The 17,846-nt window shown below is 40.6% G+C and overlaps 1 protein-coding gene across 1 annotated transcript in view; it reads right to left on the bottom strand.

Annotated features, from left to right (window-relative positions):
* igsf8 (immunoglobulin superfamily, member 8) overlaps positions 1-17,846 on the bottom strand; it is a 36,200-nt gene that overhangs the window by 2,240 nt on the left and 16,114 nt on the right. Inside the window, exons 2-5 of the mRNA XM_056460665.1 lie at positions 14,413-14,793; positions 13,872-14,324; positions 6,423-6,833; positions 3,813-4,238 (exon numbers count right to left, since the gene is read on the bottom strand). Coding sequence (XP_056316640.1) covers positions 3,813-4,238; positions 6,423-6,833; positions 13,872-14,324; positions 14,413-14,793 — 1,671 coding nt within the window. The remainder of the gene's footprint in view (positions 1-3,812; positions 4,239-6,422; positions 6,834-13,871; positions 14,325-14,412; positions 14,794-17,846) is intronic.

The raw sequence follows: 17,846 nt of genomic DNA, 5'->3' as shown, positions 1-17,846 counted from the left end.
ACATGACATCATTGATGATGCGCGAAATTCAGATGGAGGGCAGGAAGTGGTCCTTCTACATAGAAATGGCTGAACTCAAAAATGTTTCTGTTTTATGTTGTTTATAATAGTTTAAATCAGCTAAAAAGAGAAATGCCAAACAGCTTTAAAGACTTCCAAAAGTTCAAGAAAAGGCGGCATGTAATAAAGATTTATTCAATACATCCATGTGTACAAACTTTTTTGAACGCAGTAAGTCGCATCAATAAAGATTATAAACAAGCCTAGCTATGTGTATAAATATGTTAATGTGTTATATAAAAATAAGAAACGAACACCACCACACTTATACAAAATACAGGAGAATATAAATAACGTATAATCCTGCTTTGTAATCGCTGCAATGAAATCTTGTTTTGCAATAATCCAAGTCTTTACTGGCGTTTCAGCAGAATAAACTGTACCGTGAACATCGAGATGCGCAGAAGTGGTGAATGTTTGTTAATGGTAAGGTGATCGACAGAACAAAAAAGAAATGCAACCCTTGCGTCAAAAGTAGACGGTTATTATCGTGAAGCACTTTCCCCCTTTACAAAAATAAATAAATAATAATGTGGACTATGCGTCCAAACTTTTGTAACCTTTCATCAGTTATTTCAGGATGTCTGGAAGATCTGCATGGGGGAAAAACTATAATAAACATGTTTTTGAGCCACATATTAACGTTTATAATGTGTACAACTCTTTGTTAATGAATGCTACAGAATACTGTAGCATAGTAAACTGATAAATTAATGATAAATACTATACTGTTAGTGTAAACTGTGGTGCATTGTGATTATAGCGCAAAAAACTGAAGCCTATTGCATAATTTGTTTATTACTACAGTGGTGTTGTACCACAGCAACAATACTATGATGACTACGAGTCATTATCTATAGCAGTTTTCTCAACTGGTGGGAACAATGTGTGTGAAACAAAAAAAAAAAGTCATTTTTAACTTATTTTGCTTATACCGGACTTTTATTTTGAAATGCGCGTGCGACAACCGTACCGTTTGACATGTGAAATTTCATTTAATTATAGCAACAAATATGTCGACGCGCAAGTACGACCCAGAATATGTAAAGTATAGATTTACATCTATTGATGACAAAAAAGGCTTAACCTCAGTGTGTCATATGTAGTGAGGTGCTCTCACAAGAAACTACATTTAGAAACCAAACATCCCGGTTGCAAGGACAAACCTGTGGACTATTTACAAAGACGACTCCAAGAGCTGAGGGCATCACAAAAGTGCACATTTTGTTAAATGACAGCAATAAAATATTGTTTATTTGTAAGTCTTGGTGATTTTCTTATGATTTATCTGTCTCTATTTGTGTATGTTAATAAATAAATACAAATTAATTATAATTCCTAAGATTATATTATAGTTCCTAAAAACTTGGGTCGCAGCTTGATGACCATGTAAAAACGTGGGTCCCATGGCCAAACTAGTTGAGAACCACTGATCTATAGTACGCTTCCAAACACTATAGTACAGGGCTATTCAATTGGCAGGCTGACTTCAGCAATTTGTTCCGGTCCTCCAAATAGTGTGACCAAGACATTAAAATAAATTCAGTTCAGTTGAAAACCGGCCGCTATAGTTATGAAGTGACGTGTGTCTGTTCAATACAGCACGAGCTGCAGTTGAAGGCTGCGCAGAGCGTGAGTCACCTGACATTGAGTGAGTTGCGTTAGCAGCAGAAAACATTTGGATACTTAATCATAAAGGCTTATCAACGCCGCGTTTCTGTTGCTGGAACGAAACTGCTGCAACTAAACAAAGTTATGCCAGCTGAGCGCTTAAATACAGAGCTTACACAATGGCTAATACGCAAGCACACTGGATAAACTATGGCAGCGGGCCGTTCACATATTGCGTCTTTTCCATGCGCAAGTTCGTTATTTCCAATATTAGAATATATGCCAATATGCGTCTGCAAGCGGAGCGATGAGCTCGCGTCTTCCAGACACTCCGTGTAGTGGTTAAAGCTGTACGTGGCTTTCAGTGCGATGTAAACAAAATATATGTTAGACGATTTATTACAAATGATTAAAATGATTATGTATGTAGTAACGCAGATGATAACAACAGTTCATTTAAATACTTACCAAATATAAAGCTTACATTGACATTAGACGTGATAACCATGAAACCAGGATTATTCTTGAGACTATATAATCGCACAACCAAAATCTATAATTGTTGCTTGCTATGCAGTTCAAAACAACATATGAATGTGTCTGAATGTAGAAGAAGTCGACTTGAGCAATGCACTGCTTCTGTTGTGCTTTGAAATACAACATTTGAATGTTTGTAATAATAAAAAAGCCTACTGTACAATGCAGTGATGTTGTGTAGTTTCAAAATACAATATATTAACATTTCAACGTAGAAAAAGCCAACGTGGGTGTCTTAAGGAGCAAAAATACAGCATATGGGCTCTTATATGCTGTGTCATCATTCATATTGCAAGTCTCTCCAGTCCCTCATTTGGGATGCTTTCATGAACTGGCCCCCATGACAAACTAATTGAATAGCCCTGCTGTAGTATTCACTATAGCATTTTTCATGTAACATATTATACAGTATGTACCGCTTTGGTTACAGGCAAATATATTTTAGTTGAGTAGAAAACTTGGCCCTCTTCATGATATAAGGATAATGCACAACATATGTGCTTATTTTCTATTTTCATCTCCTTTGAAATATGGTGTAAATCGCAAAAATATGGACTTTCCTCATATTTTTTTTACTTCCAGCCCTCTATCTGTTTTTCGCACATCACCGGAACCACGTGATCGAAAACAACCCATTCGCTGAAAACAGTGTATTTCATGATTCGGTGAAATTCTGTTGCGTTTCTTATCTTTTTGGCAATTTTGTGACCCCAACCAAATAGAAAAGTAATTCAGATAACCAATATGTTGTTTAAACGATTCATCTGTCAGTCTACAGACCAGACCAAAAAAATTAAAAATAAAATAAATAAATATAAATATAAATATATATATATATATATAAATATATATATATATATATATATATATATATATATATATATATATATATATATATATATATATACACACACACATATACACACATATACAGCTGAGGACAAAATAATTAGCCAAAATAATTAAATTTTTCAAATATTTCCTACCATATTGTCTTTTCTACTATGCAAGCCAATGGTTACACGTTATACTTGTTTCAAATCTCTTGTTAATCAGAAAGGAAGATATTTTGAAGAATGTTGAAAGCCTGTAACCATTGACTTGCATAGTAGAAAAAAGACAATATTGAAGTCAATGGTTACACCTTATCCTTGTTTCAAACCTCTTGTTAATCAAAAAGGAAGATATTTTGAAGAATGTTGAAAACCTGTAACCATTGACTTCCATATTGTCTTTTTCCAGCTATGCAAGTCAATGGTTACAGGCTTTCAACATTCTTCAAAATATCTTCCTTTCTGATTAACAAGAGGTTTGAAACAAGTATAACGTGTAACCACTGGCTTGCATAGTAGGAAAAAGACAATATGGAAGTCAATGGTTACAGGTTTTCAACATTCTTCAAAGTGTCTTCTTTTGTGTAAAAGAAGAAAAAACATAAGAAATATTTGGAATCACTTGAGGGTGAGTAAATGTGAGTACATTCTAAATAATTTAATAGTAGGCTACAAATGAATGCCGGTTTTAAATTTTGTAAGAGGTTGGATGCAATAATAACCCAAAGTGCTTCAATATTGATGTAATGATGATAATTAGCAGTATCTGACCTCGTGCGTATAGATACAGGCGTGCAGTGGTGGACTCTGCTCTCGCTCCAGTGTTGTACCATCCGCCGCGGGGATCCTGAGCCCAAACCTGCGCCTCACACTGATAGAGTCCCTGATCCGGCTGATCGGCAGAGAAAACCCGCAGCCGGTAGCAGATCTCTGACACTCGCTCCACACTCAGATCGCTGCCATTGCTGTAGATGCGCGTCAGGCCATCGTGGGTTAAAGCGGCAAGGACTTGACCTTTACTGTCCGCAGAAACTGATCTGTCTTTCTGGAGCGGATCCTCAGGTGTGTGACGCCACTGCAGCGCCACCCGTGCGGGAGTGCGGGACCAGATGGAGACGTTGCAGAAGATGGAGACGGTGCTGCCACGCTTCAGGAGCGGCCGGCGTGGGAGATCAATAACAGCAGACACTCGCACCTCTGAAGAACACACACACACACAGAGAGAGAGAGAGAGAGAAACACATAAGCACACATGCATACATACAGTTAAAGTCAGAATTATTCGCCCCCCTGTTTATTTTTCCCCAATTTCTGTTTACCGGAGAGAAGATTTTCTTAACACATTTATTTATTTATTTTTTTGACAGGACTGACTGTACCTCGCGTTCGTTTCATACAGATTACAAAACCATATATCTTTTGTTTCCAAGTGTAGCGGGTTCATTTAAAAGTACAGATTTCAAGCTTTATGTGGATATATTTCTTATGTCTGTGAAGCAAGTATTCTCTGAGATTCCAGTGTCTGGTCCGAGTTTCTCCCCCGGAGAAACGTCAGTCTATAGCGATCGATGATTGGCTCCTATACTAGTAAAAGTGAATTGAATTGTGTCAGTATAACAACCCTAGCCTATATATAATGAAAATATAATGGTCTCATAATTTTGTAAATGACAGATGACAAGCACATGTCTTAAACATAATAAATCAACTTTATAATTATGAATAGTTATATTTTGATGTCATCATTTACTGTGAATTAACAAACAGGACATAGTGAAAGTCAAATTCAAGTCCACCATAATGACTGTACAAAATTTAGCATTTTAAGCAACACCTACACACAGGCCTAATATTATTATTGTTTATTGTACATTTACAGAATTGTGATCTTGATTTTAAGCAAAAAAAATCATGATTTATATGTTTGCCAGAATCATGCAGCCCCACCGTCCCGTATCAAACATTCCATTAAAACTACACGTCCAGCAGTTCCTTGTGTCCAATATCTGGTTTGTCACAGGGGCCATGCATGAAATGTTCCTGAATGAAAGTGAAAGTGCCAAACTGCAGTTTAAGTCAACAAATTGATAATTTGGCAAATAATTTGATTATTGATGTCCTTGTAAACACAGTCAATGTCTTTCTCTCCTGCGTCGGTGTGTTTGTTTTGCCTCTGTGAAAATCAGCATGTGCCCAAACGGAAACTTCCATTTTATCCAAAACCTTCCCTCTTTCCTCCCCCGACACTTCCACCTAAACAGAGCTGGACTCACCCACTTTCCTGATTTTTTTTTCAGGAGCTGTGAAAACACCCTGCTGAGGCAGGGGGGGTTTCGTGGCCCTTTAAACATCTTTTATGGCCCGTTTCCTCTGAGTGGTATGGTACGGTACGGTTTGGTACGCTTTTATGGCCGTTTCCACTGTCAAAAAGCGTACCGAACCAAACCGTACCACTTTTTCAGAACCCTTTCGAAAGGGTACCAAACACGAGAAAGGGTACCAAAAGGCGGAGCCACACGCGCAGCTGAACGCTATTGGTTTACAGAGATACGTCCTTCGCTTATACATTAGCCAGAATGAAAACAAAAACCCGCCATGTTTGAAATACACAGCGAGAGATTACAGCGGAATTATAAATACATATAATAACGAGCCATGGTCGATCTGGGCTCAAACAAACCTTGTCGTCGTCTTGATGAACAGCCACAAAGCCAAGAAGAAGAGCAGATTTACCCTGTGCCCCGTAGTTTTTTACGAGGCAGTCTGAGGCGCGAGCGGTTTCGCTTTCTTGCTAGCACTCGCGTGCGTCTAACATTATATCTGAAATAACAAACTTCTTGAGCTGATGATAATAACCTGCGCTTGATTATTGACGTGCTTTTGAAACCCGATCCTGTCAGACACTGACAAACGCGAGAGTGAAGCGTGAAGAAACAAAGGAGAAGCCGGAAAACAAGGAGCACATTATTATTCAGCAAACATGTACAAAATGCCATGATTAACTAACTTATTATCTTCACCTTTTGGACTATTATGAACTGGGAATGACAGATTTACTCTCTAACAGAGGCTACATGTGCTGCTGAAGATTACAGACACAGATGAGAGGTTTACAATGACTGTAGGCTATATTTTGTGTTGTTTTTGAACCTAAATACCGGCGAAATGTCTGCTATGTGTAGTTCTTCTGTAGTTGGGAACATATCGGAGTGACGTCGACTGAAACTTTTTGTCATACACCACGCCCACCAAAAGGGTACCCTTGTTAGTGGAAACGCAAGCCTGATAAAGGTGACCCGTACCAAACCAAACCGTACCGTACCAGTCAGAGGAAACGAGCCATTAAACACATAAAATTGCTTGCTGGGCTCCCTCACTTACCTTCAGTCTTCAGGCTAACGGTGACCCAGTCTGACCTCTGGGTTACGGTAGCGGGGCTGGCCGGTCCTGGTGTTTTCCGTCCGGCGTACACGCTCACGGCACAGCGGTAGAGTCCAGCGTCTGCAGGGTGAACCGAAAAAAGCCGCAGAGAAAATTTCCCATCAGCTTCTCTCTCCATGCTGCCTCCACCCGCCCGGCTGGCATCATCACCCCACAGCACTACCCCGTCAGGCCCGACTCGCGCTAGCTCCACCTCCACACCACCCGATGATCCACGCCGCATCCACTGCACGAGCAGCGCAGAGCGGTTCCAGGAGCCCAAACCCGAAACCACACAGCTGAGGGACAGAGGAGCACCCGGCTGCAGAGACACCACGCCCGTTGGCACAGAGCGCACCGTCAGGGAGTCCGCTGCAAGAGGAGACACATACAGTATTAATCATTACACACATTCATTAATACACTCACAAAAACCACAACACTGTCTGAGATGCAAGACTTGAGACAACTGCTCAATAAACACTGATGCTTTCCAAGGCAGTGCATTTGAAGTGGAACACTTTTTTTTTTTTTGAAACTGTCCTCACACAAGAATGCGTGTTGTTGAATAGTTTTGGGACAACTTTTAATTATTACATCTACAAAAACAACAACAGTTTGAGATTTAAAGGGCACCTATGGTAAAAAATCTACTTTTCAAGCTGTTTGGACAGCCATATGTGCATGTATGGTGTATAGACTGTCATATTGGGGTGATATAAGCACACACAGTGCTTTTTTTCAATTTAACAACATAATAAACGGTGGACCAATTGGAGCGGTTTTCAAACCGACCGCTACCTTACGTAGGAGAGTGGTCCCCACGCCCACCAATATTGATTGACAGGCGCGTCATCATATCCTCAGTTTGTTGATTCACGTCCGCCATTTTCAGCGTGAGTCGAAGCGATATCACTAAAGAAACACGCTAGCTTTATTTTTAGATGCAAGGCTCATTGGACTCAACACAAGATCAATATTCTCCACATTATCGCTCTAATCAGAATTATTGGTTGTATCTTTAGGTAGGTTTGCAAACATGTGTACTTCTCATTGAGTCTACCTTATACTTCAGCCGTTTGCATTTCTCGCGATCCCAGAAGCTCCCTGTGATCTTAACTAGCATGCGTTTTAGAATTCTAAACATCGGTTTCTATCAGGGTACACTCAAGTCGACGGCTGGGCGCCGCGGACCGCTGCAGAAACCTATGTTTAGAATTCAAAAATGCGTGGCGCGACGATTCGGGACACTTCATGTTTCTGCCGCGCCACAGAGAGTGTCTGGTGTGCCGTGTCATGGCTTCGAGCGGCGCATCCGGTGCCTCAGTCAAAGTTAATTCAGTGTGTGTGGTTATTAGTTTCTGTGTACAAGCTCGGCACTTGAAACTAGCACACAGTTGGCTGTAAAACTGTACAAAGACACAAATGATTTTGTACTCTCTGCTTGGTCTGTGTCCGAGTCGTACATGTACGACTGAATGCTGATCCTCTCTCTCCTTCTCCGTCTGCCTGTCAGACTCTGTTGCAAACGCAGAGCGGGTGAGCTCATGGCCCCGCCCCCTTGTTACGTTGGCGGGAAGCCGAAACTAATCTACATGTGAAGCAACACACCCCTAAATCAGCGAGCTGTGGACACGCCCCCAACATGACACTTTTTAACACATTATAATAAAACAATCTGAATTGTGTTTTAAACTGAAGCTAAACTGGCACACTCAGAAGAACCTGAATATTAATATTACATCATAGAAAAGAGGTCAACTATGTGCCCTTTAAAACTTGGGTCTACAGGTCAATATATACTGATGCTTGCTTTCCAAAGTAGTGCACTTTCAATTAGGGCTGTGCAATTAATCGAAATTCAGTTTCGATTTTGGCTTCCTACGATAACGAAAAAAAAAAACATTATTCAATTTAAAAAAAAGATTTTCGATTAATAAAACAATTATTGCATCATATCCTGCCCCCTTTCCAGCAGTATGCATTCGTTTTGCAGCATGGGACACACTTCATTTATTGATGCGTATTCGATTCATTCATGTTTTAAAAGCGCGAAAGAGAACTCATGATGTTGTTGTTGTGTGTGTGTGCGTGTGCATTCATCCTCTGAGACCAACAGAACTCACACATGTCTAAATTCATCTTAAAGTAAGTGCTTTAATGCTCAAATACATGCAAAACTGCATCAAAATGAGGCGTTTAGAGACTATTCTTATTAACCCTCGTTTGTTATGTAATAAACTAATGTAAAGATATGAATGAAAATGCATATTACATGTCTGTTGAATTCTCGATTGAGATTGGCTGATGAGTGTCTAAGCGAAGGTGTGCTGTTATTCTCAGGGAAACGCTCAGCTAAAGTAGTTCCGGCAGGTTTTGAGTGCATTCCATCTCCATATCACTCAGCTGAGAGTTATTTCACAGCTACAACAGTCAAAAATCACATCAAAACACAACAGAAGGCTTTGGAGGAGATGTGGAAGAAACTAGTGCTACACACTGGAGCACTAAACTCTCAAACAACATCCCAACAGTGGATTTAGCAGTGTATAACTGGAATAATGCACTCCAGACCATTGAATTATTAGACAATAATGCACATCTAAAGTGCAGCAGCAACTCTGCTTCACACTGTGGCTCATTTCCATCTCAGGTGTGCATTATATTCTAATAATTCAATGACCTGATTACCAATTATTATGCTATTGACTTAATTATCACGCACGAGCAGCCATTGGAATCCTCTTGGCTCGAGATGTCCGCTTTCATTAACTTTTTACTGATTTTAGACGTTAAATACAGCTCGTTATGCTGCTTGATGTGGCAAACTGATAATGTCTTATTATATTATTCTACTTTTCTCTATAGTCATGAACACATTTATTTCTATGTTTGTAGAGGAAGAAGTTTGACCATTTTCTGACTATTATTATCCCTGGTCATTTGTCCTGTAAGCGACTGAATGGGAAGTTCTAGAACAATCAGAAAAACGAGCGCACTTCTGCATTGCAGAATAAGTTCAATGCTACACAATTATTGTAGGCATGGACAACAGTATCTCCATCCAAAGATGCCATTTTAAAATGTAAAGAAGTCTGTGTTTTTGAAACAAATGAAGAGAGCAGAAGTCAATGATTAATTTGAATGAGTTAGCCTGACATGTTTACCACTTCAAAATATTAGAAATCTTTCAAAAAATACAATATATTGTTTTTTAAAGGGGAAAAAATTGGTTGTTTTTTACCCAGACATTTAAAAAGAAGATATTTTAATGAAGTAATCACAATACCGTGATATGGTATTTTTATCCAAGGTTATCATACGTCAGAATCTTATACCGGCCCATGCCTAACTGTACATAACATGCATGCATTTTTACAACACTCCAACAAGACCGCAGTGTCAAATGCATGTGCGATAGTTTGACATGCATCCAAAACACAGCGAATAGACCTCCGAGATAATCTTTGATCAGTGTGAATGTAGTACAGTATGCAACATCCACAGAAGCTTGAACAGTCATAAGATGGATACACTGTAAATTGAGCTGGAGCAGACGGCCTTGCCAATGCCTGCAGATCTGCCAGATGCTTCTTATCCCAATCTCACACAGCCGGTAAACGGGAGAACGACTCTCAATCCATGCAAACGCAGATTCATTAACATAAAAGCAATGCACGGACCCATTTAACAGCCTGTCTGATTAAATTGCAGACGTTTAACTTGAATTTACTGAAACTGTGCTTAAGGAAATCACCCTCATTAATATGAATTAAATCCATAAAACAATGTGCACATTCATTAGCTCTTTAAGCTAAGACACTAGAAGCATCTACTAAAAATCTACTTTTGGACAGACATGTGTAGATAGTCTATAAACTGTCATATTGGGCTGAAATAAACACACCCAGTCCTTTTTTTTAAATTTAGGTTTTCAGATCGACCGCAACTTTACGTAGGAGTGCGGTCCCCCCGCCCACCGAATTGATTGACAGCTGCACGTATTAACATGTTCCGGTATTCACGTGTATAATAATATAAACAAGACCAGACGTGCGCAAAGCAGCGGGAATAAAAGGTGTGTTCAGTTCGCTAGGATCATCAATCATCATCAAATCTGATCAAGAGTGAGTTTCACAAGTTTAACATGTTTTAAAACAGCGCATGTGTGTAATGAATTACAGCGATTTAGCTTAGCTTTACTTCATCAGCACAGCCGCGTCTCAGAACAATTATAAAGGAAGACGCTTCAGTCCCGGTTTGTGGACGTTAAATCGGGTTTATTTTGTACATTAACATAACAGATATCCATACAGCAGTGGAGATTAACCTGTATCCTGTCACATATGCGTACAAAACGAGTGCAAAGCTAAACGCGCTCTGTCTGTGTGTGTGTGTGTGTGTGTGTGTGTGTCTGCGCGTAAACTTTGTAACGACATTGTGTGCGACTCATCGTTGCAACTCCACAACAAATGCATTAAATACTCATTAGCCGCATTTCCACTATCGGGCCAGTGCGAGCCAGGGCTTTAATCGGGCCAGGCCGGGCCAATAGCCCGGGAGGTTGAAAAATGAGGCCGAAATCATGCCGCGTTTCCACTGTCGGGCTAGTTGCTCACAGCGCGTCACGCAAACACCGCCCCCAGAACGTCCCCCGAATCAAACGTCACACAACCCGTCACACAACCCGCCCACTTCAGCGGGAACAAAAAACTCAAATTATAACCACAAACACAACCTGGCATCACTACGAGAGCTGGAAGATGGAGAACACCGAAGCGATTGCTTTTTTACTGTTTGTGGTCTGTTGGTGTAAGGCCAGACAGCGATCCCTGGATAAGGACATTCGAGTTCGGCGGCATTTATTTTTTCTTCTTCTTAGTGAGTTGATCAAGCGCGATAGCAAAACAAATGTAAGGGAAGAAAGCATCTTGTCTCCTCTTTACCTGACAGGAAAACTCCGCCTTTGTACGTAACCCCGCCCCGAAGCCCCAGTTGGCCCTCCTTGGCCCAAGGTATTCGGCGGGCCGAAAAAGGCCGGACACCGGCCCCAAAGAAACACCGCTTTGGCCCGATTACGCCCCGGAAGTGATAGTGGAAATGCGGCTATTGGTAAAGTTCTTACCGTAGTATTTCTCACAAATGTTACGTGAGATCTGCTATCTTTATGTCTGTCTGTTGTGTAACGCAGCCGAGGGAGGAGATTAAGGCACGCTGAAAGGCACAGAGAAACGGTGGGCGGGGAGGACTAGCCTTAAAGGCGCAGTACAACAAAACAGCCTCCTAGTGCAAAAATGTATAAAATAGAATCTTATAAAAGGTATAATAAATAATCTGATGGGTGTTTTGAGCTGAAACTTTACAGAAACATTCTGGAGACACCAAAGACTCATATTAAAATGGAAAAAAGGGGTAACCTAGGTGCCCTTTGACTTTTTTGTTTGTTTCTTAGGAGAAGACCAGCAGAAAATAATCTCCAAAGATGTCGTTTTAAATTGTAAAGAAATCAGTGTTTTTGAATCTAATGAGGACAGCAGATGTCAATCATTTATTTTAATTATTTAGGCTGAGATGTTTACTGTTCCAAAATATCACTAAATAAAATATATTGTGTTCAAAGTGGAAAAAAGTTTTTGTTTTTACCCAGACATTTAAAAAACTATTACTTTAGAGTAATAATGGCAATACAGTGATACCATGAAACTGCATGGTTTCCACTATTCATTCTTCCATGGCGAGGCGCCACACCAAAATGCATCCCTCCACGGCTACATTACCCATTCAAAACATTCAGTCATTGTTGTTGTTGTTTTTAATAGCGGATTATAAATCACACCAAAATGTTTTAAAAGGCAAGTGAACTATAACACCACAAACTTTTCTGTAACCGCAGTAGTTCTTTTTAACCCTTTAAGGTTACGTGCTGACTGACTGACAGGTGTGTGATGCGTGAGGCTAGCAAACACGGCGTAGCTTTCAGTTAAGATGAACACAGTTTCCATAATTATACTTTATTTACAGAGAAAGGTCTATGGCTTTGCATAGGCTCCAGCATTAAATTACTGCTAAAAACAAACTGTTTACAGAAATGAAGATCTGCACGTATATCGATAAGAGTACCTCAATTAACCAGAACCATCTTTCGGGACATTTTATTGCAAGTGTAATTAATTTTTTATTTGGGTTCAAGTCTCCTTCATTAAAGAGCCCCTATTATACATGAAATAGGGTCATATTTTGATAGTAAGGGTCTCCAACAACAGTCTAATATGCATGCAAGGTCAAAAAACACTTTCACGGTCTTATAATCTGCATTTATTTTTACAACAGAATCTATCTTGCTGGAGTTTATAGCCGTTTCACTTTACTTCAGGACGCATGAATGCCGCTCTGTAGGTCTAATTCATTCATAAATATTCCTAGATAATCTTATAAATGTTGGAGACATACTCACTACATAAACATGCTAAATCACACTTAAGCAGCGTTTATTTGAGCGCGCAAGAAGATCTGCACTTGAGCCGCATATCTTTGAGAGGGCGTGCAAGAGGTTTTGTGCACAAGCAGAGGAAATCGGCGCGCAAGCAAAGAGTATCGTAAGTGAAGTTTCATAAACTAATTTCGAGAGGAGCACGTGATATGATTGAGCACGTCTGCCCACTCATCTGTAATCAGTAATAATCCAATCAGAGTGATCCTAGTTTACTATAAATGGATCATTTTCTCCCTACTGTTTCTATCTTCGTTTGGAAGAATCCCCCCTTCCACCCCATCTCCTCCTTTTCTAGAGGGGGAGCTCTCGAGACCTACCTGATCTCGGATCTCCTGATATGCTTATCGACCGGGCGGGAGCCCTGGGCTCAAATATCTCCGAGCTCAGGGTTCTCTCCCGGGACAGCATGCCAAACGTGCTTTATACGCCAAGCATATCGAAGTGGGAACTCTTGAAATATGATCTCGACTTGTAATACTGCGCTTACGACATCTCTCCATTTGTCAGTGAAATAACGCCATAGGTAGTTAGATTTGTGCAAAAGGTCAGCCACCACAGCTGGAAAAACTCTTAGAGGAAACACTGAACTGTGATATTTTTATCCAAGTTTATCATACCGTCAGAATCTTATATCAGCCCATGCCTAGTAGTAATACTGTTAAAACCTTAACGATACCCTACCCTACTAATTATGTACACAAGACTTTTGATGGCATGGGGGAAACCGGAGCACTTGGAGGAAACCCACGCCAACATGGGGAGAATATGCAAACTCCACACAGAAATGCCAATTCACCCAGCTGGGACTTGAAGCAGCAACTTTCTTGCTTTGAGGCCACAGTGCTAACCACTGAGCCACACAAGCTATTTTACATAACCTACTATACCAAATTAAATAGAGAGAAGTTGTTTCTAACCAAGTGGTTGAACAGTGAGATTCCCAAGCTCCATGGTCCTCAATGCGATTCGTTCCCATTTTCCATCGGGATCTCTAATCCACTGCGCAGCCTCGCAAAAATACGACCCAGAATCCTCAGGTGCGAGAGCGCTCATCTTCAGCGTGTACAGATCTCGTCCTCCATCCCCTCTGCGCTTCTCCAGAGCGATCTCTCCGTCTCGGTGGCGTTTGGCGAATCCTCCGCTGTGGCCCGGAGTCACGCGCAGCTCGCGGTCGATGCCCATGATCTCTCGCAGGTTGTGGCCCTGAGATTCGGTTTCTCTGCTGCTGCGGACGCCAAACGTCACGGACACGTGCGTGTGCTGCTGCGACTGAACAGACGCCGCACAGGTCAGCTGCAGCTCCGTCCCTTCAATCACAGGCTGACCGCTCAGAATACGAGAGTGTGTGATCAGAAGAGTGTCTGGAATCACTGCAGAAACAACAAGAATTTCTCTTTATATTTAGAAAAATAACCTGCAATATAATGCTAATAAATGGATTTTATTTGTGTGACCCACCTTTGACCGTGACAGACGAGCTGTAGTTCCCTAGGAAGTGAGTGTCTGTGCTGGGTGTGTAACACTCGTATCTGCCCTGATCATCCGCTCGGAGCCTCTGGATGATCAGTCTGGCTTTATCGTCCGAGTCTCTCTCCACCCGAACCTCTCCGGACTGCACTCGGCTTAGGAACGGTGCATATGGAAACCCGGTGTCTCGCGTGGACACCACACCGATCTGCCGCCCTCCAGCATCCTCACGGTACAGATACCACTCAAAATCCTGCGTCCGCGGCCCTTCGTATGCAGAAACGGTGCAGGGTAGAGACAGCGAGAAACCTGCAACCCGGTACAGCGGCCCGGCAGGAAGAGTCACCTCCCGACACACACACACCTGCAACTCTAAACACACAAACACAACTTATTTATTTATGTTTCAATGCCATGTCGTTCAGCAGCCTTGGCTATATTCATGGCACACTGATGAACTAATCTAACATAAAAACTGAAGATGTCAGTACGAAATGAGAACATCCAAATTAATATGTTGGAGTAAAATATTAAATAAAATTCAGGAAAAATCAAGAGAAACATATAAAAAAATTCGTGAAATTAACAAATAACTAATTTTAATATATTACCTTTCTATTCCTAAAGATGTTAGGGGAGCAAACTCTTATATTAATGAATATACAGTACAACTGTTCAATAAAACCCTTTTGTTTTAATGCATCAATTATTGTCTATATTCAGAGAAATGGATAAAAATATCCTTTTTCAAAACAGCTATACTCATTTATGCTGAGCACTGTAGTTTACAATCATAACTATTTATTAAAATGTATAACTCACCCGAAAAAAATGTATTTACTCACTATTTACTCTGCCTCAAGTGTTTATAAACCTTTACAAGTTTCTTTACTCTGTTGAACACAAAAGGAAGATTTTTGAAGAAAGCTGAAAACCTGGAACTATTGGGAAAACAAATACTATGGAAGTCAATGGTTACAGGTTTTCAGCTTTCTTCAAAATATCTTCTTTTGTTTTCAACAGAAGAAAGAAACTCAGACGGGTTTGGAACAAGTCTGAGTAAATAATGAGAGAACTTTAATTTCTGGGTGAACAATCCCTTTAATAATAATAATAATAATAATAATAATAATAAACAACAACAACAACAACAACAACAATAAATTATACAAAAAGACATACAAATAACAACAACAACTCTGATAAATCATACAAGTTCTTTTCATTTGATCAATGATAAATAGTCTAACATTTCTCCAGGAGACACCTTCCTAAATATTTCCCTTACAATGTTTCCTGAATAAAAACGATCTCTAACATTATTTAAAAATAAACATTATACAGGGACTTTTCATCGATTAAAGATGGATAAAAAATATTTTTTCATCGAAGAGAGTCGTTACTGATTACTTCTTGAAATGATCTTTGTAAACAATGGGAATATTTTTCATTTTTTCCCAAATTTTTCCATTGTTTTGGATCAAAAGCTGGGATGCATTTTGGACAATGAACCCTTACACCTTCATGGATGTGGTTGTTTTTTTGGAGTCGTTCTCACTGATCAGAACTACAGGCGATAAAACGTAAGTATTGCGGCGAACTTTGCACATGTTTAAATGGGCTGTCCGTCGTGATTTCATTGAACCCTTTCCTCTGTGGTACATTGATTTGAAAAACAAGCTCAGAGCATGAATCTTGAGGTTTATAGCTTTCTAATGATGCATAGGTTTTGACACAAGGTTGTATATATTTACAGAACAAAGGTCATAAATCATATAGACACACCCAGCCATGCCCCAATGGCCCTAATACGGGCCCCTGCTGGCTAATAACCTGTTAACAACCAGTACAGTGTGGAGACTGCAGCATGGCGGCAACATCAAATTACGAGGCTAAAAGAAAACGTATGTTTCTACCATCTTGGAAGCAGACAACTACGTGGGAACAACATGATGAAAAAAAAAATGAAGTGATGTTTTGCAGTTTGTCGTCATTTTGGGAGGTCAGCCACCTTTTGCTTTGCAATAAAAATAAATTATCCATACTGCTATTTTTGTTTGCATAACACTTTGAATTTTGCTCATTATGCATTTATTAACATTTAAATTCTAGATTCATAGACGTTATTTTTGACACATCCTTTAAAATATGTGGCTAAGAAACAGCTAATAACTTTTTTCTTTTCTTTTTTTTTTTTGTGGGGCCAGTGAAAATATTGGCAGGGCAAGTAAAAATCTGAACCACTAGCCCGAACAGACCAGTAAAAAAAAATCCTTAGCGTTGAACCCTGCAGGTGCTCCGGTTTCGCCCACAAGTCCAAAGACATGTGGTACAGGTGAATTGGGTATGCTAAAACTGTCCGTAGTGTGTGTGTGTGTGTAAATGAGTGCGTATGGATGTTTCCCAGTGTTGGGTTGTAGCTGGAAGGGCATCCGCTGTGTAAAACATGTGCCGGATAAGTTGGTGGTTCATTCCGCAGTGGCGACCCCTGATTAATAAAGGGACTAAGATGAAAAGAAAATGAATGAACAAATGAATAGAAAAGAAAATTAGATAAGATTAGATTCAACTTTATTGTCAATAATAGAGGAGTGTGGGGGGTGTATTGGGAGTTCAAAAGGTAGACAGCTCTGGGGAAAAAGCTGTTCCTCAGTCTGCTGGTTTTTGTCCGGGGGAGCCTGAAGCGCCTGCCGGAAGGCAGGAGAGAAAACAGTCTGTGAGCAGGGTGAGAGGAGTCCTTAAGAATACTGCGTGCTCGGCGCAGACAGTGTTTCTTCTGGATGTCCTCTATGGCTGGCAGTGTAGTCCCTGTGATGCGTTGGGCAGTTTTCACCACCCGCTGCAGTGCCTTAGAAGGTAGAAGTTCACCAAGACGGCTGATGAAAGCTGGTTCTTCTTAAGTTGCCTCAAGAAGAATAGGCGCTGGTGAGCTTTCTTGACCAGGCTGGAGGTGTTGGTGGTCCAGGAAAGGTCCTTTGAGATGTGGGTCCCCAGGAACTTGAAGGATGAGACAGGCTCAACGGCCATCCCATTAATGTTGATGGGATCATGTGAGCCTGTTCGTCCCTTCCTGAAGTCCACAATGAGCTCCTTGGTCTTGCTGGTGTTAAGGAGCAGATTATTGTCGGTGCACCAGGTGGCCAGATGCTGTATCTCCTCCCTGTAGGCAGTCTCATCATTATTGCTGATTAGACCAATCACTGTGGTGTCATCTGCAAATTTGAAGATGGTGTTGGATCTGTTCACAGGTCTACAGTCGATGGTAAAAAGGGAGTAGAGGAAGGGGTTCAGCACGCAGCCCTGTGGTACACCAGTGTTGAGTGTGACGGTGGTGGAGCAGATGTGGCCTGATCTAACATTCTGAGGTCTGTTAGTCAGAAAGTCCATAACCCAGTTGCAGAGAGACGTGTTGATATCCAGGTCTC

Source organism: Danio aesculapii, chromosome 6 (genome assembly GCF_903798145.1).
Source record: "Danio aesculapii chromosome 6, fDanAes4.1, whole genome shotgun sequence".
NCBI lineage: Eukaryota > Metazoa > Chordata > Actinopteri > Cypriniformes > Danionidae > Danio > Danio aesculapii.
This window is presented reverse-complemented; position numbering and strand designations above follow the sequence as displayed.